At 34.7% G+C, this 25,743-nt stretch overlaps 1 protein-coding gene across 6 annotated transcripts in view; it reads right to left on the bottom strand.

Moving 5' to 3' along the window:
• Positions 1–25,743, bottom strand: part of LOC145247526 (uncharacterized) — a 225,468-nt gene that overhangs the window by 18,393 nt on the left and 181,332 nt on the right. For all 6 annotated transcript variants that reach the window (XM_080109349.1, XM_080109350.1, XM_080109353.1 and 3 more), the window contains 11 exons: positions 24,580–24,741; positions 21,730–22,311; positions 20,061–20,247; positions 18,294–18,511; positions 13,876–13,984; positions 11,686–12,429; positions 9,685–9,804; positions 7,407–7,591; positions 6,707–6,875; positions 2,962–3,066; positions 1,930–2,038 (listed from right to left, as the gene is read on the bottom strand). In XM_080109349.1, the coding sequence (XP_079965475.1) occupies positions 1,930–2,038; positions 2,962–3,066; positions 6,707–6,875; positions 7,407–7,591; positions 9,685–9,804; positions 11,686–12,429; positions 13,876–13,984; positions 18,294–18,511; positions 20,061–20,247; positions 21,730–22,311; positions 24,580–24,741 (2,690 nt within the window). The remainder of the gene's footprint in view (positions 1–1,929; positions 2,039–2,961; positions 3,067–6,706; positions 6,876–7,406; positions 7,592–9,684; positions 9,805–11,685; positions 12,430–13,875; positions 13,985–18,293; positions 18,512–20,060; positions 20,248–21,729; positions 22,312–24,579; positions 24,742–25,743) is intronic.

Raw genomic sequence — 25,743 nt, 5'->3', positions numbered from 1 at the left:
CACTCCTGAGGAGGAGCACTCTGACATGCAAAAAAAAAAAAAGAAATGCATAAGCAGTCTCGTCGACATTCTTTGGTAGGGACGCCTCAGGCGATTAGCAATAACCTAATCTCAATTCTCAAAGAGAGAATGCAAAACCTAGGAGGTTGGACCCCTTAGAACTGCACAGGACCATGAACAATCAACGGGAAAAGGCAATTTAAAAAATGGCACAGCCTCTGTTGATTTTGGTGTCGAGGACAAAAATGCCACAGCCAATATATGTACAAACTTAGCCATGTTCGAACTTATAGTCTTTCTCTATCAACTGACCTTTATGCATGAACTGTTTCAATTGACTAACGTAAGCAGCATCGTTCATTCTTGCCTCATCATATTTGGTTTAACGTTTGTTTTACATGCTGGCATGTGTTGGACGGCTTTTATAGATTGACCTCAAAACTAACTTATCTCTGCCAGGTCTTTATTTATCTCTCGTTCTCTCAAACCCATCCTTATCACTTCCGCCCAAATTTTATCAGGCCTCCCCTTGTAAATTGTCTCTGCTATCTCAACTATCCTACATCCAATCATCCAAGCACTAACATCCATTCTTTTAATGTGACCGAACTAACAAAGTCTCCTGTTTTGCAGACATCTCCCTATACTGTCGAGATTTAGTCATCCTTTGGGATCAACAGATCTTCTTTTTTTTTTTTTTTTCTTTTTTACATGGAGGTCACCACTTATCAAGGCCCAGAAGCCACTTGGGGATTAGTTTGTCTTTAAAAATCACATTACACATGCATCGCATCATTCTCATATCATTTCTCTCTATGCAACGCATATCTTCAACCCTCTCTGGCAAATATGGTTCTGAAATTTTATGGTGAGGATTGATTATTTGGATTCTCCGAACTACTGTTCTCATCTTGAATGTTATTTTTACAACATTTCGATCGATGTAACCTCTGACCTTCTTTAGGTGTATCTTGTCGAACTCGGAAATTTTTCTCTCGAACTCAAGAATCTGCACAAGATTTCAAACGAAACCTTTTATGCGTCCATTCTTTTTGTGGATTGTTATCTTCATCTTCATAGTTGTTGTTGTTGTTGTTGTTGTTGTTTCACCATTTTTCAGCCAACTCATCCCCTGGCCTTCTTCAGGTGATTAACCGCACCAGAATATGAATGCTGAGTCTTGTAACTTATCCCTAGTTCCTGAATGCTACAAAACAAAGAATCTACTGTCAGAAGTGGATCAAAGATGTTTTGTGTAGTTATTCTTTTTGCAGACTGTTATCCTCATCTTCATAGGCGTTGCTGTTTCACCACCTTTCGGCCAACTCATCCTCAGGCCTTCTTCAGGTTATAGGAATGCTGAGTCTTGTAATTTATCCCTAGTAATTACTGCCTTCCATAATTGTTGTTTCACCACATTTTGGCCAACTAATCCTCTGGCCTGCTTGGGTAGGATTGAAACCGCTATCTCCAGACAATGTTCTCCTGAAACCGTTAATCACCTGAAGAAGGTCAGAAGATGAGTTGGCCGAAACGTAATGAAACAACAACAATCCACAAAAGGATGAATGCACAAATTATGAAGCCTCAACTCAAAAGATTCCAAAAGATTTTTTTAAAATCATAAAAATGAAAAATGAAAAAATAAAATAAAAATTAAAAATGATAAATAAATAAAATTAAAAAAAAAAAAAATTATATAATCCATGGGAGTAGGATGCTCTTGCTTCTTCAGCCATGACTGCATAGAAATCCTAAGTGATTCGTAATTGTATTTTGCGTGTCGCCCACGCAGAGGATTGAACCTTCAACCTTTAGAATACTGGCTAGTTTTCACTTCCACTCTTCATCACGCTGTGCACACGTTTGATAGACTTCCCCTTGTAAAATAAAGTTAAAATAAAAATAAATATGTGCTTGTTTACTTACTTCCCCAACGTGAAAGGTCGGATTGCAATTTCCGCATCTCCTGATACAGTTCCGAGATTGTTTCCAACACCAGTATTGTCAAATGGACGGACGTTGTTGATGTAATAACCTAATGATTTGCGTTTTTTTTTTTTTAAATATAAAAAAAAATATAAAAAATATTGGATTAGGAATGACAATGCGAATTTTTGACAATGCGGAACAGACGCTTTAAAAAAAATGTGATTGAAGAAAACAATGTTAGCGTATAACACACACACACACACACACACACACACACACACACACACACACACACACACACACACACACATATATAGATATCCATCACAGTTCCTTGAATCCAGGCGAAACGATTACGGCGGAAAAGTACTGCCGACAAATTGACGAAATACACGAGAAGCTCCAACGTATGTGTCCGAGATTGGTCAGTTTGGTCAGATTGGTCAGATTGGTTAGATTGGTCAATATGAAGTGACCAATTCTCCTCCGTAACAACGCTCGCCTGCACGTTGTTCAACTGACCCTGCAGAAGCTGAACGAATTGGGCTACAAGACTCAGCCTCATCCGCCATATTCATCGGACCTCTCGCCCACCGGTTATCACTTTTTCAAGCATCTCGACAACTTCCTGCGGGGGGGGGGAATCTTCAAAAGCCAAAGATGATGCCGAATTGGCCTTCAATGACTTCATTGCTTCCAGAACTTCGGATTTCTATGCTAATGAGATGAATAAACTTGTTTGTCGTTTGTAAAAATAAGTTGATTCTAATGGTCCATATTTTGATTAATAAAGTTTATTATGAAAAGAGTTATGTTTTTTTTTGAAGTTGAAAGTAAAAAAACAAAAACAAAAACGACGTTATTTTTGCACCAACCTAATATTTTATATTCTTATATATATATGTGTGTGCGCGCGCGTGTGCGTGAGTGTGTGTGTGTGTGTACACGTGCATGTGTGTGTGTGTGTGTGCGCGTGTGTGTGTAAACGCTATACCTCATCCTATTGGATATAATTAAGTAAGTACCTACCAGCAATGATGCCATGGAAAGGATTGATGAAGTCATTTGTTGACGTCCGTTCTCTGGCGCCAATCCCAACGGTTGTTAGTTTGTCGAAGTAACTGACAATTTGGCCTGCAAAAAAAAAATAAAATAAATAAATAAAAAATAAGAATAAGTGAAGTAACATGAAAAACGAAAAAAGAAAAATATATTGCAAAAATAGAAAGACAAAAAAACAAAAACAAAAGATAATATCATGCAAAAATATCATATAGCATAGCATAGTTGTAAATTAAAGTGTGAAAAAAAAAAAACAAAAAAAAACGTGCGACGTTAACAATTGCCCCACCACGAGATTCTAACGGAAACTCGTTTGAATTTATTTAATTACTTGGATTTGGCAGGTGCTCGTTTTAATGAGTTAATGAGGTCAAGTTTGACTGCGGGATAGTATTTACTGCTGAACGCCCCCCCCCAAGATGTTATAGGAAAAAGACTAACCCACATGCGGCGAGAGACAAATGTTGAATATTTATCTTCCCAAAGTCGAGCAAATTAAATAGACAGGCGAGCTTCGTTGTTAACTGTGAGATATTTACGATTTATATGTGATATAAAAAGTTTTAAAAAGTTGTGAACCGACCGACCGCTTCTCTGAAAAAAGCCTTTTGTAGACACACAGAAAAAGCGAACACACATACATACATACATACATACATACATTTTCGCTTTTATATTTATAGATAAGAATTCTGCATTAATTAAAACATAATATTTATGTGTATTTTGTGACCGGGCAACGCTGGGCGGCCTGTTAGTATCTCTATAAAACTGCCATTCACCCATGTATGGAGCATTGTTGTCGCATTTAGGCTGATATAACAACCATTAGCCTCCCCACCTCTTAAGCAGGATGCAGTAAAAGATCTATAATCAAATAGGTACAGTACCGCACTGTCCCCCAAACTCCAATAACGTGTCACATCATCGCAGTGTTGCATTCCTGTGCTTGTTTTATAAGTATTTCCAAAGAATATGCTCCGATGAACTTAATGAACTTGTACGCCTTCAACAAAAATACCTCCGACCAATCTAATTAAAAGAAAAATTCCAACCCTTTTACTGTAGAAGTCTCCAGCTGCCGGAAAACGTTCTACTTTGATATCTTCTTTTCTTTGAATTCCTTTCTTGCTCCCGGTTTCCATGGCCTTACAGACATGCAGAAATTTAAATGTAATGTGAACAAACATCTTGCCCACCTCCCCACTTAGTTTACTATCTTGTACATCTGGTCCCTATCATAGTAGCCCCTTATATCTAACTAGCAATGTGCATTGTTTGGAGTGACTCAAAAAATTTTAAACATTGATTAAATAATAAAATATTTGTATTATTTCGATTCATCGGACTACTGTTCTCATCTCGAACGTGATTTTCACAACATTTCGGTCGATGTAACCTCCGACCTTCTTCATATATATCTTATCAAACTCGGGAATGTTTCTGTCGAACTCGGGAATTTGGACGGAATTTTAAACAGAACCCTTTATTTATTTCATGGGGGTAGCGTGCTCTCATTCCATCAGCCATGACCGGATAGAGGTCCTATATAATTCGCAATTGTATGAGATGAGAACAGTATACCAACAAATCCAAATAATACGAATAACCAATCCTCATCTCAAAAATTCAGAAACAAAATAAAAAAAATTCAATTTATTTAAAAATCCAAAACTTTCTGTTATTTACTTTATTCAAACTACTGTTCTCATCTTGGATGTGGTCTTTGGCCGATGTAAATTCCGATCTATTTCAGATGTATCTAATGAAACTCTGGAATCCTTATGTCAAACTGTACGGAATTTCGAACAGAACCCTCTTATTTAATTCATATGGGTAGATTGTTCTCGTCCCGTCAGCGATGACCAGGTAGAAGTTTCAAGTAATTTGTGATTGGATTCTTAGTATCGTCAGCACTGCGGATTGAAATTTCAATTTCCAGAAGACTGTCACTCAAAACTGGTTAACTTAGCACCTTTATCCGTTGCACCATGGGTTCGACATAAAGCTTTCACAACAAAACGGATCCAAAGGAGGTTTTAGGTTACTGTTATTTTCTTCTGCAGTGAACAACTATAGTTTACTTTTTTGTCTCCTTTGACCTGTTGTATTTTTTTGTGGTTCGTTTATTATTATTATTATTTAGATGCTGAACGTTCTTTTGTTGTTCATGTTAAGAAGAGTAAGAGTCTTAAGAGTACTCATGTGTCTTAATCATGTTGTTGGAAGAGATGGAGACATTAACAAGTATATATATAAAGAGAGAGAGAGAGAGAGAGAGAGAGAGAGAGAGAGAGAGTACATATAAATACACTTTGAGAAGGTGATTCGATATATAGATAGATAGACCGAGAGATTGGCATTTATGCTATTGACAGTTCTGTATGAAACGGGAGTGTTTATATAACATTTATAGCTTGACACATATACTTTCTAACATATTTTTTAGATGATAATTTTATCAAAGGTTCTTATACATAAATGGACAATACCTTTTTCCGTTGAATTACAACACGAAGACACATGTTATGAAAAACATGATGATCATTTATTTCTTCCATATGACCGGTCAATGGCTTTGCATCCAGGAATTCAAAGTTTCTTTACATCTTCTTCTTCTAAAACCCTCTCGCTTCCAGACGGTGCCAAGGTTCGGTCTGGACCTCTCTTGACTCTTTGACTCTCTGACTAACTTCGAACTCTCCTATATTGAGAAATCACATGTATGTTTGGCCAACGTGGCTATAATTCACGTGTCATCAACATGCGCGATTAGCACGTTTTTGAAACCATTTCTGATGACCAGGAAATTTCCCATTTTCCTTCGTTGTTTTACAAAGGAATTTAATCTACTTATCTAATTCATATAACCCATATTTTATTATGCATTATTTCTAATAATGTGCATAGTTTCCAGTCAAATTTGTATTTATTAAATATTTTAACAGAATCAACAATTTACTGCACATTCCATTTAAAACCTATTGTTCTTTAAAACTTATCTACAGGGTTCGATTCCCGTTTTATCTGATTTTATTTTCATTTAACTAATGCTCTTTTTTTTACTTACATGAAAAGGGGACAAGCCTTTTCATGTAACAGACCGTCCGTGTTGACTCTAGTAAATAATCTGTCACACCTCAACGCGGTATGCACGAATAACTCGTCCTTCAAACTTCTTTCCAGAAGATTGTCACTTAGAACTGGTTATTACTTAGGACTTTTAGCCGTTGCACCATGGATTCAATATAAAGATTTTAGAGTTCAACAAGACAGATCTGAAAAAGGTCAGAGGTTACGTGTTTACTACAGTAAATAATCCGTCACACCTCTACGCGGTATGTATGAATAACTCGTCTTCTTCAAACTACCCCCCCCCCGTTCTTCAAGCGGCTTCCTTTTATGCAGCCCAGGATCATTTAAATTTGTATACAAACGACAAAAAATTCATTTTATCTTTGTGTGACTGATGAGCATAAAATCAGCTTCTCATCGCCATTTTTTTTTCTGTTGTTAAGTAACTGGACTTTAAAAAACGTGCTTATACACATGGACATGACTTGAGTCATTTCGTAAGCACCACAACTTTCGCTACAGTTACATCGACTGAAATGTTGCAAGAATAAAACCCAAGACGGGAATAGTAGTCTGAATAATTCCAAATTATCAATCTTCATAAAAAAAATTTCCAAGATATAAATCCCAAACTGACCTTCATGTGAACTTGTCAGCGCTGGTTGTCCGTCAACAATCAAACTTGAGTTGGCCAAATTGCGGTTGAATTTGACCGTATGATAAGCACCATCACTGTAGTTTTTCACGCTGGTCAAAATGTGGACTTGCGGACCCGTGTTGTATGTTGCCTCGAGTCTTCCATCTACCTGAATAGATTATAAATCAAAAGAATTACTTTTAACTACTTTCATGACATTACCCGTCAGAAGTATAATGCAGTCAAAAAGTTTAAGTCAAATCAAGTTATCGTTCTTGGCAGTTTCTGGATAAATCTGAGAGAGAGAAAAATATTTTTATGATTTGTTTCACTTGAGAAAATGAGCAAACAGCGACTCTTTTTTTTTTTTGAATTTGTAAAGAAAACACCTGTGTGCTCGTAAATCAATTCCTATTTTAGTCACAAAAATAGTAAAAACGAGGAAACCATTTTTTTTATTTATCTATTTAAAAAAGGTAAGAAATCATTTTCTATATTATTATTATCATCAGTTATTAAGATTAAGCCTCTTCTTCTTTGATTATAAAAAATAAATGTGCATATGTAATCATTGGAACAAGCCGAACACACGTACGTTCACTTTTATCGCATAGTGATTTATTCTTTACTTTTATTATTATTAGCAGTTATTATTAAGATTAAGCTTAAAAATTAAAAAAAATGAAGAAAGAGTGCTAACCAGTTTGATTTCAATGAAATCTCTATTGACACTGCTCGTAACTCGCGTGATTGTCCCGTCTTGGTCATTTGTCATAAAACCAAACGAGATAGTTTCCTCTGCCGAATCAAGACGCTGGTCAACCGGATATGTATAGATGATCATTCCATCCAAATGCTTCTTGCCGAAATAGTAACCAATTGTCTCTGCAAAGAACAAAGCAAGTATGTCGGTTAAAAAAAAGATAAGTATATAGGTTGGATGGAGTAAGAAATAAGGACCCCGGAAGCAGAGAGACTCAAACGGGGTGCATTTTAACCAGCAACAATTGACAGCCAATGCACGTGTCGTTTGCAAACATATACAAGCTGAGTTGTTTGTTTTATTCGTTGATTTTAAATGAAAAGTGTGGGGATTTATGTTTTTATGTAGGGTGCGTTTTTTTTTTCTGGTGGGGAGGGATTTTCCTTTTTTATTTTTTAATAAAATTTTTTAATAAACGAACGCGGAGATGATGTCTACCGAGTAATTTCTCGTTTTAAAATGAGTTCTTTCTGTATGATTATTCAATTTCGTTTTTTTTCTCTTTTAGGCATTTAAGAAAAAAATATTATATATTTATTTTTCGATGCTGCGTTTTTCTTTTTTTTTTCTTTTACAAAATCTAATTTATAAAACTCCCTATGTCTGTCTGTCTGTCTCCATATATCAAACTCTATCTCTTCCGAAACTAAAAGTCGCAGAGCGGCACTAGGGGCCCTCAAATGATTGGATTTTTTATGGACCATTCTTTTATGGGTCTTTAGCCGGTTAAAATAGTTTTTAATGGGTCAAAATTAAAAAAATCTTAAAACATTTTGTACATTCATTTTAGTTTATTTTTTATCAGTTCATATACGTGTTGGTACAGTGGTAACGTCACCAGCTTTGAACGCTACAGTTTTGCTTTTTTGTGTATTGATATTCATATTTAAAACCTTTTTTTTTCTATTTATTGTGAAAGAAAATACAACGTTGTTATACATTTGTTGTGGAATTGCATTCATCTGCAAAATACCTAGCCAATTTGCATATTCTTTAAAACATTCATTTTAATTAAGTCTCTATTAGCTTTTTCGGTTTTCTTATGGGATGATCATCTTTACTTAACTATTATGTGTAATTATATTCACGCAGATATTCTACAGGATTTATACTTGCATAATATTTGCGTAAAAAGGTTATAGTAAACACAAACCTCTTTCTATATATGTTTATGTATGCGTATATATTTTTGTTAAAAAAGTTTGCCTACCAAACTCCTCTGTCAATTTTTGGTTTACAGACATGAAACTTAATACATAGGGTATTCAAACCCATGCGAAACTTTATATTGGAGTTTTATCTGGGGAAAATGGGCGCAAAAGTGTGAAAATTCAAGAAATGGAATTTGCCAGGTGAAGATCGAATATGCATGCGTAACGTAATAGCTATTGGTTCAGGTTTAATTTTTAGCCTTGCAGCAAACATGTCTTCATAGCTCAGACATTAACATCAAAGTAAATCATAAATTAAACGTTTTTGGTTTCGATTCTCAGTGGTGACGCATGAGTCATTTTTTTTTTTTTTAATTTTTGAATCATTACTATATATCAGATCCAATGTAATAGGATAGTAAAGATGAAATCTGCATTAATCCAAATATCATATTTAAGCATATTTTACGACCGGGCAATGCCGGGCTACCTGCCAGTATAATAATAAAATATTTAGTCAGGGAAAAGTATCGCCATGTTAGGTTGACCTAACAAACCCCTGTACCGAGAGAGCTTAGACACTCGAGGATAGAAGTTATATATTTTAAAAATTCATCCCCACATATTCTTCTCGTCAGGAGGTGAAACCATTTTTTTTTTTTACAAGAGAGTCACCACTTATTAAGGCCCGAAGGCCACTCGAGGATAAGATTTAGAGAATGTAAGTTGGTAGCATAATAATCGTTAACAGTGTAGATTGGATAGAATTGGGATTATTTAAGGGGACGGCTCAACAAAAACTTGTTTACATTAGACTTGATATTTTAATTGGCCGTGAAGCAGGGTAGTGGAACACAGGTGGGCAGTTCTCAGAAAGAAGCTTTATTCACGGAATCTGTGTTTAGATTTAGGCACAGATAGAGAGTAGGAGAAATTGTTGATAGTGGTTGTAGCTAGTCGAGTGTCTTTTTTTTTTTGTAAAACTTTATTTAGTAATGAAAATTTTCGGCTTCAGTTATTGACTCTGCAGATTTCCTCATATCATTATCAGTTGAGATACGTACGTTCTGTACACCGTGTTCCCATATATGTAGTTTCGCTGCAGTCACAAACGAATCCATTCTTCTTTTGAATACATATTCCGCCATTTGCACATGTCGTAGGCTGACAAAGCGTCGACATATCTGAAATTAAAGAAATGGAAAACAAAAACTGCAGTAACTGCTTTGCAACCATACATTAATAGAGTGTAAAGAGAGAAAAAAAAAAAAATAAAAAATAAAATAATAACAGTTTAAAAAGGAGGACAAACATTTTCCTTTACAATTCAAATCAATTTTATTCAAACAGGTTCACCATTATGACAAACATGATCCAGGGGGGAAAAAAAAAAAAAAAGGTAATATAAAGTATGTTCGGTCAGGAGATATGTACAAGGTGAACCCCCCCCCCCCCAAAAAAAAAACAAAAAAAACAAAAGCTAAATGGAGGCCATCTAGAACATATGCTGTAGAACGGAGATAAAAAAAAGGGCAAATACCCTAGTGTTTTGATGTGATGTTTTGAATATAATAAACTAGTTATGACCAAAGTTTCATTTCATTCAGACAAAACACTAAGAAACGTATTAGAGTTGGGACACGTTTTTTTTTTGGGGGGGGGGGTCACTCTGTATTATGTATTATAGGAGTAAGATTGAGTTCAGGTCATTTATTTCGCCTAAGTCAAGAGGCGAGAAAGGATTTAGTTCGGATGCTTTATTTTACGGCATATCGACTCTTTTTAGGTTATTTAATAGCGAATCCAGTTGGAAACAAAGGTTTACGTTCCAAGTTATTTATATCTTCAAATATTTATTCGTGGTGTTTGGTTTTGTTGTTTTGTAAAGAGAGAAGGGAAACAGGAAAAGGGGTAAAGGTGGGCTTTTTTTGTACAGTAGAAATTGGACAATAATGTAACCGTTAGTAATGGAAATTCAGTAAATTTGTTAACTTGTATGGAACGACCCATCAAAAACTTGTTTACGTTAGACTTGAAGACAACCATATTGTAGTCAGCTGGAAAGCAGAAAAACGGAAGACAATTCCATAGGCGTGCAGTTCTAAGAAAGAAGCTTTGCTCATGGATTCTACTTTAGGTTTAGGCACAGATAAAGAGTGGGGGAAATTAGTGATAGTGTTTTCTGCTAGACGGGTGTTTCTTGTGAAAGTTTGACGAGGAGGGGGACCATAGATTGGAGCTCAGCCGAGCACTTGCCATGAAAATAATGATAAAGCAGAGATAAACTCGCAACATCTCTTCTATGAGAAAGAGGTTGCAGCGAAGAGAAAAGGACATCCACTACGAGGCTACAAAGTCTATTTTGAACTTTTTTTTTTTTTTTTTTGCAGGACATAATAAAGTTTTGCAAAAGAGAATAAAAAACAAAAAAACATTAATGTTCAGCTGTAAGGTTCTGCTGGGGGATGGCTACTATACAATGCGTGTAAATATTTCCACTAGACGATCTGTAAAAAGTTGATTATCGAACGCAGCAGCAAATCCTGGGAACGTATACCAGAAAGAACAGTCGGAAATAAGTACTTCATCATCCACTATGACGATGTAATTCTTACAGCTTTATGCCTAGAAAACGGAGCCATAAAACCTGACATAATTATATGAGACAAGTTGAAAGAAGCAACCTTAGTCGAAGTTAGTATCCCAAATGATGCTGAGTTAAACAGAGCTGAGAAGATAAAAAAATGGAATCTCTGGAAGATCTCCATCATTCCAGTAACTATAGAAGCAACCGAACTCATGAAAAAGAATTTAAAAAGTACCTGGCAAACATACCCGGCTAACCAAGTGCAAGAGAGATTCAAACAATTACATTTAAATTGAACAGTTAGAATCTTAAAAAGATCTCTCAGTTGGAATGTATGAAATAGCAAGTGAATATCTCGCATCTGATAGGATGCTCCATCCCCAGCTAGAACAAAATGATTAAAAAATATATATAATATTAAAAAAAACAAACAAATAATATTTAAAAAAAAAATGTGTAATAAAAAGATGTCACTTACTCTGGCACCCTTCCAAAACGTCAACGCGCTTAGCAGTCGGACCATAAATATCGGCACTGTCTTCATTCAGATTAATGGATGCAATACAACCCTGGAAACCATGAGTTGAACGCAAGTTGGTCACGGCCCCTTTCATAAGGACACTTTTTGGCGCGCCACCAATATACAACGGCCCGTCGAGGTCAAGCGTCTCCAACTTGTCCTGCGTTGACACGATCTTGCTGTTATCAACCATCATGTTCCAACGTTGAGGAGTTATACGATGAATGCTCACGTAGTGCCATTTGTCGTCGTTAAGTTTGTATGGAGTCTGGAAGTAGATGGAGCGAGGTAAGCTGCCCATGTTGTAAACCATTGCTAGATAACCATCTTGCAGCTCTAAGGCAATAAACTCGTTGTTGCTACCACCATTGTAGAGCAGCACACCACTAGACTCTTTGGTTTTCAACATGAGATCAAGCTTGAGGGTTGTCGGCGCCTCAAGGGTGGGCATCTCAACGTAGCTCTCCTGTGTTGGGAAGGTCACTGCACGATAAACCAGGGCTGGCGACGTCTCGCCGTAGATGAAGATGAGAACCTGTTTTGGATCTGATTTTAGTTTTTTAAAGATGTCCAGGTTGTTGTAATGGAAGTTTTGCATGTACCCGATGAATTTGTAGTTGGGTTTACCCGACAGGTCCTTTGGACGGGTGGCAATGTCGACTTTGTTAACTTTGAAATTAAAGTTTTTAGACTTGATGGTTTCTGGAAAAAAAAAAAAAATAAAATAAATAAATAAAAAAAAAATAAATAAAAAATAAATAAATAAAAATAAATAAATAAATAAAAAAAAATAGATAAATAAAAAGTAAATAAATAAAAAAAAAATTAAAAGAAAAAGAAAGAAAAGAACATTCTTTTTTTTTTGCATCCCAATGTATTTTAAAATAGTTTGTCTGTTTCTTCTATATTCTATATTTATGTTTATTTTATATTTTTCATTTTATTCCAAGATACTTCTACTAGCACACATTTTCAATTATATATATATATACTAGCGGGGGAGGGGCGCCCGGCGTTGCCCATCGTAAATGCGATTTAATATGATATTTTAACAGAGTCAATTAAAAAAACAACGGGACTTGGGTGCCATCTTATTGTGTTATTAAAAGAAAAAAAACATGCTGCATAGTGGGTGCATGTAAGAAAGTTGAGAATTTTAAAAGATAGGAGAGAGAAAAAATTAAAAATGCCACATGGTGGACGCAAACTTTCAAAAGTTAAGTTTGTAAGTGAACACTCTATCGATTGGACCAAGCCGTCACCGATGTTATCACGTTGCAAATTTAGCTTTTTAAAATGAAACAACGAATTGATCATTCGCACATGTGTGATTAACAAACAGTATCAAAACCAACTTTTTTACCTGACCCTCCCTTCAAACAAAACGACATTTCTACATGAAATAATTGACAATTTTTTTTTCTAATTTTTTAATATTATATGCCCGAGAGATCGCTCTTTCTAACGATACCTGATTCATACCGGTCTGATATGGATGACAAAAGTTTTTAACAGCCATGCAAACACACACACATAGAAACACACAAACGACTGAGACTTATATATATTTACTAGCATGGATACGCGGCGTTGCCCGGGTCGACACGAAGTTCCGTTTGAACACACCTGCTATGCTAAGGATATTGAGCAGTTTTTCATTATTATATGTACACTCAAACGTTACCCCCACAACAATTTCAAAAATGAAAGAGCGGATAAAAACCCGAAAATGTAATCGCCTAAAAAAAAAAGAAGTACGTGACAACTTCCCCACCAGATATTTCGACAGAAAGAATATGAAGAGAAGATGCTATTCTCCGGATATTTTGTTGGCTTTCTGAATAATTTACTTGAATTTTTAATTTAATTTTCTTCCAATTTATATTTTAAAAATATAATACGTCTGCTTACATTCTTATTGGCTAAAGTCCGACAGCGCATTTGATATCGCTTTCTTATTGGCTATTCATTTCTACCATTGATGTCAGCCTAAGCGTTCCTCGCATCGCATTGTGATCGGCCGTTTCCGTTTAATCCCATAATCTGCCGGGCATGCCCGAGAAACTTTGTGGAAATCGCGGGTCGGTAAATGCAGAAATACCCTGAGTTTAAAAAGCATATTACTGCTAATTGATGTGTAACACTTACTTGTGACTGCGGCACCGTCGTCCACCCACATGGATAATTGGTTCGCCCTTCTGCGGATGTTAAGGGTGTGCCATTTCTGATCGTTCAGATGATGCCCGGTTTTAAGTCTCTGGAAATAAACAAAAAGAAAATGACAAAACAGGATCAATTCAATTCAATTCAATAACTTTAACAAAAAGAAATAAAACAAGCATGATTCAATCATCGTGTGGTGAAAGGGTGGTAGAAATTTACACAGAAGGGGATACAACATCCGAGCTCCTGCTTAATTTTGCCTTGAACTGATCATCATATGTCGCATCTTCCGTTTGGTGCAGATTGCAATCCCACATGACTTATTTTTCGCCATTCCTTCCGATCCAAGGCAAGTTGGTTGATGGACGCTCAGCAGTCGAGAGATGTCCAATAAAACATTTTCTCTCCACTTTCTCCTTAGCTTTCCTTTGCCTTTTTTGCCTTCTAAAATACCCTCAAAGCATAACTTTGACAGGCCAGTGGTTGATTGTTTGACATGGCCAAAAAGTTTAAGGGCTTTACTTTTGATTTTATCAAATAGAGGGGGTAGGGAAGTAGTTTGACGGAGACTGAATATTTTTTTTTCTATCAGGTAATTCCTGTAATGAAACGAATTACGTGATTTTGAAACACTTCAATGCGATTGGCTAGTTGTTTAGTCCATGTGATACAATCAAGGCCATATAAAACTACTGGGAAGACATAAATTAAATAAATGTTTACTTTAACAGTTATCGGAACCTTTTTTGGATTTTAGAATAGTGCTATGTTTTTGGAAAGCCGCCCTTGAAGTGATACATCGCTGGTATATATTTTAAAAAAATCTACCTCCTCTTCAAGGTAAGATACAAAGTGTGAATTTGATGAAACTGTTTCTGTGGAACAAACTGGATTTGAACCTGGAACATCCAGGTTTTCAGACCGTGTCGTTAACCACTTAGCCATCGTCATTCTCATCTACTGCATCTTGTGGAAGTTGATTCCAATATCCAGGGATTCTGATTGAGAAAGCGGCTCTCATCCAGTTCAATCTAAATTGGCAATGGAAGTTTCCGGTGATGATTACGTAGACCTCTTTCTGGTAGAAATAAAGGATAGGTCTTATGAGAGACCGTAATTCCCAATGAAGAGATGGTAAGCCAAAATGAGGAGATTACTGTATGATAATTGGCGCTCAAGGGAGAAAAATTTAAGTTTCTCAAGTCAGTAGTCTTAGGACTCAGAACCCCTGTACTATTCAGGTGTATATATATATACACACACACACACATATATATATATACATATATATATATACACACACACACATATATATATGCATATATACACATATATACAGACACACATATATTCATATATATATATATATATATACAGACACACATATATACATTTATATATACACACATATATATACATATATACATATATATATACACACATATACATATATATACACACGCACATATACACACATACATATATATATATATATATATATATATATATATATATATATATATATATATATATATATATATATATATATATATATATATACACACACACACACACACCAATGCCTCGTCTTTATCCCGATACCTCCTCTGGATGAATGAGATTAAGAAAACACAAACACCAGTACAAATACTTGAAAAATGTTTCATGTGCAAAGTGCGATGCTTTTCTATTTCAGAAACGGAAAAAGACGTTGGAAATTAAAAAAGGGAGACTTTTAATAACGTCATATAGTCGTTAATATGTTTTTAAAAGATATGGACGCAGTTAATATTCTTTCCGGAAAAAAAAATGTCTGTTAAAATTCAAATATAGGTGATTAACAGAAATGAAAGGAGTGTGTTTTTGTTATGTAATTTATTGATTGGTGTTTTTGTTTTTTTAATCGTATTCATCCAGAGGAGGTCTCGAGATAAAGACGAGATGTTGGTGGACAGATAACTTGGTGTGCTCCTTTTTATTTCTCTGTTTTGTCGGAATATTATTTCCATTATTCTCATCATATATATATATATATATATATATATATATATATATATATATATATATATATATATACTAGCTTACAGCCTGGCGTTGCCCGGTCGTACATACGCTTAAGTATGATATTTTAATTCATGCAGATTGCGTATGTATTATAGAATCAATCCTCTGTTGAATATTATATTACGAGGAATAATTTGTCCAGTGGACTAATTCACAAAAGACATTAAAATAATAACGATAATGTCGGTCATCAAATTCCGTCTGTGTTTGTTTACAATATCACGTCAGCTGGTATTCATGCTTGACGATGAAGACCCTGGAAAAGCCACTTCTGATAAATGTTTAGTTTATAATATGCAAACAAATAAATGATTTGCGGCGATGGTACCTCTTATTTTATCGTAAATTGTTCTTGGTAAAATCCGTCGCCTCTATTGAAAGTTTAAAGCAGACATGTAAACAGACATACATGCATACATTTATATATTGGTAACTAAAGATTTTCGACCCAAACTGATGAAAAAGCTTGCCCTATCTCTGAATACCCTGTATGTAAAATTTCAAATATTTGGACCAGAAATTGTCTGAGTAATTTGGAAGAGACCGCAGAGGTCAATTTTTTGTTAAATTCGACCCCTTTTTCTGACCCCTTAACATTTATTGTTTTGGGCTCAAATCAAGTTATTAAGTTAGATCCATGTCCAAGGAACCTATATTTAAAATTTCAAGTGTGTAGACCCAACATTGTCGGAGGAGTTTTATAGAGTTCTCAAAGGTCAAATCGTTACACTTTGACCCCTTAATCGCCAAATCTCTGGCCAAAAACCGATCATATCGATTTTTCCAAATCTCTGTACCCTGTATATCAAATTTCGAGTCTGTAGACTGAAAATTGACAGAGTTATTGCGTAGGGAAATGTACACACGCACACACACAGACAGACATACACTTTCACTTTTATATATATATATATATATATATATATATATATATATATATATATATACCTGAGTAGTGCAAGGATTATGAGATATACCCTAGGACATCTAAAAACAAAAATAGTTCTAAGGCTCCTTAAATTCATGCTAGAATTGACTACAAGGACTCACAGCGTAGTGGATAAATGGCTTGGTAAAATTCACTTTTGAGTTTACACTTTTCTGTAGATCGAATGTTCCATCTGCAATGCAAGCGACAGTGAGAATTACTTAGGACTTCTGCCCAGTTATAGCTGACGGAACGAGAACATGCTAACCCCGTAGATGAAATAAAGGGTTCTGTTCGAAATTCCATGCAGACTCCTGAGTTCAGCAGAAAGATTTTTGAGTTTGACAAGATACACCAAAAGACGGTCGGAGGTTACATCGACCGAAATGTTGTGTGAATAACACTCAAGATGAGGACAATAGTCCGAATAATCTAAATAATACGAATTATCAAATCTCATCTAAAATAATTCACAAAAAAAGAAAGAAAAACATTTATCGAAAGAGAAAACAAAATGGTAAAAAGAAAAAACAAAGAGTTTTTTTTTTTCACATATCCATCATATCATTCTCATATCATCTCTCTCCACGCAACGTATGAACTCAACCCTGCCTGGCCATATTTCACTTCCATACACTATCATATTGCATATGCATGCCTGATAGACTCTTTCCTCGATTGATTAGTAATGCCAGAAGTTTTTCTATTTAATCTTCAATTTTTAGGTGAGTGAAAATTGTTGAAGTTCAGTTTTACACTGAGAATTGAACCTTCAACCTTCAGGAGAGTAGCACTTTTACGATTGTTTTTTTTTCCAATTACTCTAACCACTGCGCCATGGTTCCTTGCAGATAGTATAGACGACCAAAAAATACAAGTGCGAATAACTTAGGAGCTCTATCCAGTCATGCCTGATGCAACGAGCATACTACCCCCATGAAGTAAATAAAGGGTTCCGTTTGAAATTCCGTCCAAATTCCCAAGTCCGACAGAAACAAGAATCCAACTAATATGAATTATCAAATCTCATATAATAAAATTAAAAAGAAAAAAAAAACATTATTTATCGAAAGAAACACCAAAATGGTAAAAAAACAAAAAAAAAAAAACATTATTTATCGAAAGAAACAACAAAATGGTTAAAAAAAAAAGAAAAACATCATTTATCGAAAGAAACAACAAAATGGTTAAAAAAAACATTATTTATCGAAAGAAATAACAAAATGGTTAAAAAAAACATTATTTATCGAAAGAAATAACAAAATGGTTAAAAAAAAGAAAGAAACATTATTTATCGAAAGAAACAACAAAATGGTTTAAAGAAAAGAAAACAAAAAAAAACACCATCATTTATCGAAAAATAAACTCAAAATGGTTAAAAAAAAAAGAAAAAGAAAAAAAGATGCCTTACTTTTGTAATTCCATTGGCCGTGATGATCAAAACGATTTCTCCATTTACCAAACTGACGTCCAGGGTATCCGTAGAATCCTTGGCAGTCGTGTGAAATAATGTAGCGTTCTTAAGCGGAGTCTGGAATCGCAACGATATGTCGTCAACGTGACTCGCCTGCGTCTCTTCATACACATAGTATGCATATCTTTGGCCATCAATGACAGCAATAGGAGCCTCTGCGGAGATTAAAAAAAAAAACAGTTACGGTTGGACCTTTTCCTGGTCAAGAAATATAGAAATCCCCCACTGTATAATAAAGGCAAGTGTGTATTTATTCGCATACAAATAAATATGTAACGTTACACACGTTTACATACACGTTAATATGTAGAAACATGGAACCCAACACGATGTAGACTCAATCGCAAAAGAGACGGAGAATAGGAAAGAATTTCAAATCCTGTTTCAGGTTTTAAGAAAATACCTTTATTTCTCATTCTCCCGCATATCTTAACTACAGTAATAATTATGTCTGCCTCTTTAAGAAGTGGCTTCTTATTTTATTAATTTATTTATTGTGGACTATCATCTTCATCTTTCTTGGTTGCTGTTTCACGACGTTTCGGCCAACTATTCCTCTGGCCTTCGTCAGGTGGTAACCGCGACGGTATAGGAACTCTGAATCTCCTAACTGCATTCTCAGCAATTACTGCCATCCATAGTTGTTGTCGTCTCACCACGTTTTTGCCCAAAGCTTTGGATAGGATTGAGTAAATTTGGCCGGCTTTGGGTAGGATTGAAACCGCTATCTTCAGACAATTAACACCTTGAACTGTAGAGATTCAACGTCTCTATCCACTGCGCTACGGGCTCCAAAGGGCGATCAAGGTTGGATTTTTTGGTCTTATAAATCCACGTTTATTTATTATCTGATCTTCATTGGTCGGGTCTGTACCGAATGACGAATAATGAATTCCAATAAAGTGAATAATAAATAATAATGATGATGAATTATGAATTCCAATAAAAATGATATATATGGCTTCTTATTGTTGAGCACTTTACGTTGAAATGAAAAATATCGGTCACTTAGTGCAGATCGCGTTATTATAATCACTTGATCACTCTCGACCTTCTTGAACGACATTTTACGCGTTGTATAAATGTTGGGGTTTGTATTACTATACACATAGATTCGAAAAAGTTGTCAAAAAAACAAATATATAACAAATGTTATCAAAGGCAAGATAAGTTACTTTTCTACCTAACTGAATATGTTTTTAGTGTTTTTATTTAATGTAACATGTTTATTCAGCTTGAAAAACATACAGTGTTTACCGATGTATTGGAAAATTAAAAATGGCGCCCGATCCTCTCTTTGACACGGTAAGTTTGGGAAAAGGAGGTAAATATAAAAAACTAGATAAAATACTGTTAGAAACTCGCTCAATATATGTTATCGTGACATAGGCTGACATATATCCGGTGGGTTTTTAACAGTATTTTGTATATTTTTAAAAATTTTTAACTCCTTTTCCCAAACTTACCGTGTCAAAGAGAGAGTCGGGCAACATATATTTTCTAATTGTATTATGACATTAGTCTTCGAAAAACTTTATAAAAGTTATTTTTGTATATATATATATATATATATATATATATATATATATATATATATATATATATATATGCTGTGAGAATAATGCTGAAGAGAAGAACAGTGGTCTAAATTATCAATCTAAAAAATTCGAAAGCCTAAAAAAAACAAAAAAAAAACCTTCTTACCTTCGTCACAGTTGGGTCCGGTGTACGGAGTGTTCGAACAATCACAAATGTATCGATTCCAATAATCTCGGCACATTCCATTTTTACACGTGTTCACGTCACATTGGTGCCGTATCGCCTGGCATTCTTCGGTGATTCCGTAGTTGGAACCGCTGTCAGTCTGAAGGGTATCTCGTCTTTGATTCACCTGAAAACAAAAGATTTTTTTTTAGAGTTTACTGAAATGATGGAATAACAAAATGTGTTCCGTTGAGTCAACCATTAAGTTCAGGATGGATTGATTTTTAATCAGAATAAAAGGTGTTTCTAAAGCCAATTACATTTAAAAGATAAAAGGACAATGTTCAAATATTATCTCTCTCTCTCTCTCTCTCTCTCTCTCTCTCTCTCTCTCTTTTCTCCAGCTATGGGTTGAATAATATTATTAATAGTAGTGATATTCCCTTCTGTTATAATGAATTCCCAATGTATTTATTCTTTCCTTTGTTTGTTACCTTCGTCTGTTAATAAACTATTCTTGAAAAGAATGACCCGTTCGATCACTCGTTGAGCCTCGGGTTGGATTGCTTGAATAAAAAAATAAGTGAGTTTGCAAAGCCAGTTAAATGTTTATGCGTTAATCCCAAATTATGGCAGGGTTCACACGAATATTAAAAGGATAAAAAAAATAAAAAAACTAGTCTCCCCCCCCCCGTTAAACAATACAGTCAGGTTAGATTGATTGAATAATAAAAAAGTAAGTTTTTAAAGTCAGTGAAAAAATTTTTTTTTCTTATGCGTTAATCCCAATCTATGACGGAGTTTACATAAATATTATAAAAAAATAAAAAGACAAAATTCCGAACTAGTCTCTTTCTCCCTCGTTCTCTGTCTGTCTGTCTCTGTCTCTCTCTCTGTCTGTCTCTCACTCTCTCTCTCTTTCTCTCTCCAGCTATGGGTTCAATAATATTATTACAAGTCCTGATATTCCTTTCTGTTTATAATTAACTTCCCAATTTATTTATTTTTGCCTTTCTTTATTACTTTCATCTGTTAATAAACTATTCTAGAAAAAATGGCCCGTTCGATCACCCGTTGAGCCACGGATTGGATTGCTTGAATCAGGAAAAAGTGAGTTTGCAAAGCCAGTTAAATATTAATGCGTTAATCCCAAACTATGGCGGGTTTCTTTCCTCGGACTGCTAGACTTTGGAATTCCCTTCCTATTTCCTGCTTCCTTGAGTGTACTACTTGCTGAAGTCATTGTGATGTTGCACTTCCTTCCACAAAGCTAAAGGATAGCAATAAAAACATAATATAAAATAAAAAACAATACATTTTGAATTGAAAGTTTAATTTTAGAAGAGTTTCTGATGGGTAGCTATTCTGTACAAGTCTTGGAGATGAAAAGGTTTCAGCAGGTAGCTGTTTCGTATTCTATTTAAAATTTTGCAAGCAAAGAGCAAAAATCTTTCTCGTGTGAACACGAAAAAGTTATGTGCAGAAATGCTAAAAAATTCAATATTTTTATGGAGCAATTCCAGTTTTTGATTGGTTGCGAGCTAAACTTGGATCCATTTGATTGGTCATCTCCTATCGCCAGTGTCTATAAGTAGAACCTTTCAACTTTCTTTAATCAAACCCTAGTATACATTAAAAAAAAATATTGCAACAGAAAACAAATACATACCTCAAATTCTAGCAAACAGCCGCGGAAACCTTTGGAGGAGAAAAGGGCCCAAGGTAGACGCCTTGCGATACTAGGACCTACCCAACCGACATGTAGATCTCCGGGGAATACATTATCGAAATTGTCGTCCTTGGAGAGGTCAACTCTCTTCCGGAAACTGTCGATCTGAAGGTCAAGAAACGTGTGCAAGGGGTCAATTTTTATTCGAACATCGTGCGGCTGGCCATCAATTACCACTTCGTCCGAAAACTTTACTCGGTTTGTACGACTGCCAAAATTGTACACGAGATACAGGTCCCCATCGAATAGCTCGACGGCAATAAAGTATTTACGATCTCCATTAAAAAGAAGTAGACCGTGCGGGTCGTTTGTTAAAAATTTGAAGTTAATTTCGCCACCTCGGCTTCGGATGTCCCAGGAGTGTGTCCGGAGATAACTTTCCGATGTTGTGAATGTGATTGGTGAGAAAGTGTCAGGTTTCGGGGGGACGGTCACGGGTCTTGAGGTTACTGGTGGATTGACGCCAGTTGATGTTGATTTTCTAGTGAGGCCCAGGCGAGATTGTATGGTAATGTACTCAGCCTGCAAGGAAGAAAATAATAAGAATTAACATTTTATAAATCGTAACACATTTCATTATTCAATAAAATATTAGATACAAAAAAAATAATTATTTATTATATGAAGGAGAGATGTATGTATGTATGTATGTATGTATATATGTATGTATGTATATATGTATGTATGTATGTGTGGCGTGTCATGTCTGTCATCGTCCCTGTAAGTCAACTGCAGGCCTTCAAAATCACCTGAAGACACATGAGATGATGTTTAATACAGTACATAAATCTTGAGACGGCAATCATCTTTGAAGACACATTTATCGTTCGTAAATCAAAGAATACAAGATAAAGCGAATTATTTCCTTATTCCATGGAGTTTCAAAAATTTGGCCTTTTTATTTAGGAGAAGACATCAAAATGATTTTTATAGACTTGCTATAATATTGCTGGTTAGCACAAAAAATTCAAAGCTGCAAGCTTCGAACTTTCTGAATAATAAATTTTGTAAGTCATAATTTGCATAATTTTGACTTCATTCATATATTGATACTGTATCTCGAATATTGAGCGTTTTTATCTAGATAAGACTGATCGATAAATATTTATATTCCCCCCCTCTCTCTCTCTCTCTCTCTCTCTCTCTCTCTCTCTCTCTCTCTCTCTCTCTCTCTCTCTAATATATATATATATATATATTCCAGGTTAAAAATATGGTTTATTGTCACTTGATGATATCTTTTAAGACTGAAACAGTCAATTTATTGTTGTGATTTATTATAATTTTGTTTAGCTAAATTGAATAGAATTATATATTTCCACAGTAAAACAATACAGCAGCTCACAAGAGCCATGACAGCCAACAAACCGAAAGTCCAAGACTCGAGTTTCTCACTCATTTGGACTCATCAGTTAGACATCTCCGAACTCAGAAATTGAAAACCCAAGTTAGGATATATCTAACTGATGAGCCAAATGAGGGCCAACTCGAGTCTTGGATTTCCGATTTGTTAGCTGTCATGGCTCTTGTGAGCTGCGATGTTGTTTGGTTGTGGAAATAATTATATAATCTCTAATCTCTCACATTCTGAAAATTATATATATATATATATATATATATATATATATATACATAAGACTATATATATATATAATATAAAACTGAATGCGCGCGCGAGTGTGTGTGTGTGTGTGTGTGTGTGTGTGTGTGTGTGTGTGTGTGTGTGTGTGTGTGTGTGTGGTCACGAATAGGCTCCTACATGGTTGACTATTTTAAAAAACTGATCACATATAATGATAGAAGATGTATCGAGACACAGGAATGGGTATGTTTGATTCTGCAGAATGGTGGTTCATTAAAATTGTGGGGTCTGCGTTCGCACCTGGTCCACAAAGTATGAAAATAAAAAAATTAAAATTAAAAAAAAAAGTTTACAAGTGTTTTTGATATAGATGTACATAAGAATACTTTGATAAGTATGTTTTAACTTAAATAGGGATGGTATAATAAAATTGTGGGTTCTGCGTTCGCGCCTGGCCTCCATAGAATGGAAATAGGCACAAACTTTAATAAAGACTTTTCATATCTATCTGCGTAAGTATAATTGTTTCAGTTTGAAGAAATATCGTATAATAAAATTATGGGGTGTTCGTTCGTGCCTGACCTCCATAGAATGGAAATATGTCACAAAGTTTAACAAGGTTTTTTAATATAGATCCATAGAATATTGTGATAAGTGTTTCAGTGTGAACAGGTACAGTATAATAAATTATGGGGTTTATCTATTTTATTTTTACTTTCATCATATTTTGCTTTGGTTTTGATACCCCCAAATTCGAAGCTATCTCTTTACAACCCTTCCTTTTCATAACCTATCATACTTTCATAAATCAGAGTCCATTTTCTGTAGGCTGTTTTTGAACCCAGTCAACGACGAGTACTTTTGCTAGTGTATATATATATATATATATATATATATATATATATATATATATATATTAGATAAGTTCAAAAGGTGGTAAACAATATTTTTTCAAAAGTGCTAAATACATATGCAGAGCTTTTATAAAATGAAATTATATAAACATTTGAAAAAAAAAACCTACGCAAATTAATCTACGTTTCGATGATAATAATAATCTCATCAGGGGTTCAACAGTGGCTAAAACAATCAAATCAAGGACTAATATAATTAAAAAAAAAACAACTTTTTATTCACATATTTTATATATTTTTTATTACGAATGTGAAAAAGGAAAATAATTTCGTCAAAAGTTCTTTTTTACTTACATTATGTATGATACCTTTGAAGTTCTTATTAACTTCCCCCTGTGTCCACGCAGTGTTGTCGGCAGTACCGCCAACGTATACGTGATCTCGGTGGTCAAGGAATACCATGTTACGTGGCACACGGAATTGTTTTCGGTAGATGCCATCGACAGTCCAATAAATCTGAGAAGGGAAAGAAAGAAAGAAAAAGATAAAAATGTTAACATTATGGTATGTTTATTTTTACAAGGGAGATAACCACTTATCAGACCGGAAACCATATTGCATGTTGCTGAATAATAGCTATTTTTACGTTCACAAAGGAGTTTATGTTTTATCTATCAATTGTCATTAGTTTCAAATTCTCTCTCTTTCATCTATTATATAAAGAGCATTTTTTTTTATAGTTTCTTGTGTTTTCATGTTCAGCTAAAACTTGAAAAATATGCAACAAACCTCTAAAAAGTTGGTATTTCTTCATCAGTGTAACACCGGAAAAATTATATACAAAATAAAAAAAAAGATTCATTCTTTAGGGATTACATAGTCATTTGAACCCATGAATGTTATCAAAAATTACACACGCTTTTTTATGTTATCATAAAATAATATAATCAAGAAAATGAGTAAACATTTTTTTTTTTCAAATTAAAAGACGCTTACTCCGAATTTAATTTATCGTTTCTTAAGAAAAAGAAAACTCTGGCAAAAAACCTTGACTGTTGGTGTTAACCTAATTTCTGAAAGACACAAGCTTTCTTTTTCTCACTTCGCCTCTTGGGTGGACAGAGACACGTTTTCTTCGTATGTAGTTTGGTCGTGATACCTCACGTTTATCCAAATTTCATTCACTTGACGAATTTAATCCCATCCACCCACAGTCTTCATCGCGACCACACAGGACTAAATTTCATTCAAATTTTCAACATCATATTTTGTTAACTGTTTTAAACCTCTGTAAACAGTTCTGCACTTCCTTTGCTCCATGATATTTATAAAGAATACTTCACATTTTGGATTACCCAATCCGGTTGTATTTTTTTTCTTTTTGTCATTCCCCACCGCCTCCCTCTTTCTTTATTCCCCTGGACACACTTTACACAAACATTATCTTTTACTTACTATTCATAAACATTATTCTGTGCAAACATTATTTTTTACAGACATTATCTTACATTCTATAAC

Source organism: Euprymna scolopes, chromosome 25, assembly GCF_053919585.1.
Source record: "Euprymna scolopes isolate OS-2025 chromosome 25, ASM5391958v1, whole genome shotgun sequence".
Classification (NCBI taxonomy): domain Eukaryota; kingdom Metazoa; phylum Mollusca; class Cephalopoda; order Sepiida; family Sepiolidae; genus Euprymna; species Euprymna scolopes.
This window is presented reverse-complemented; position numbering and strand designations above follow the sequence as displayed.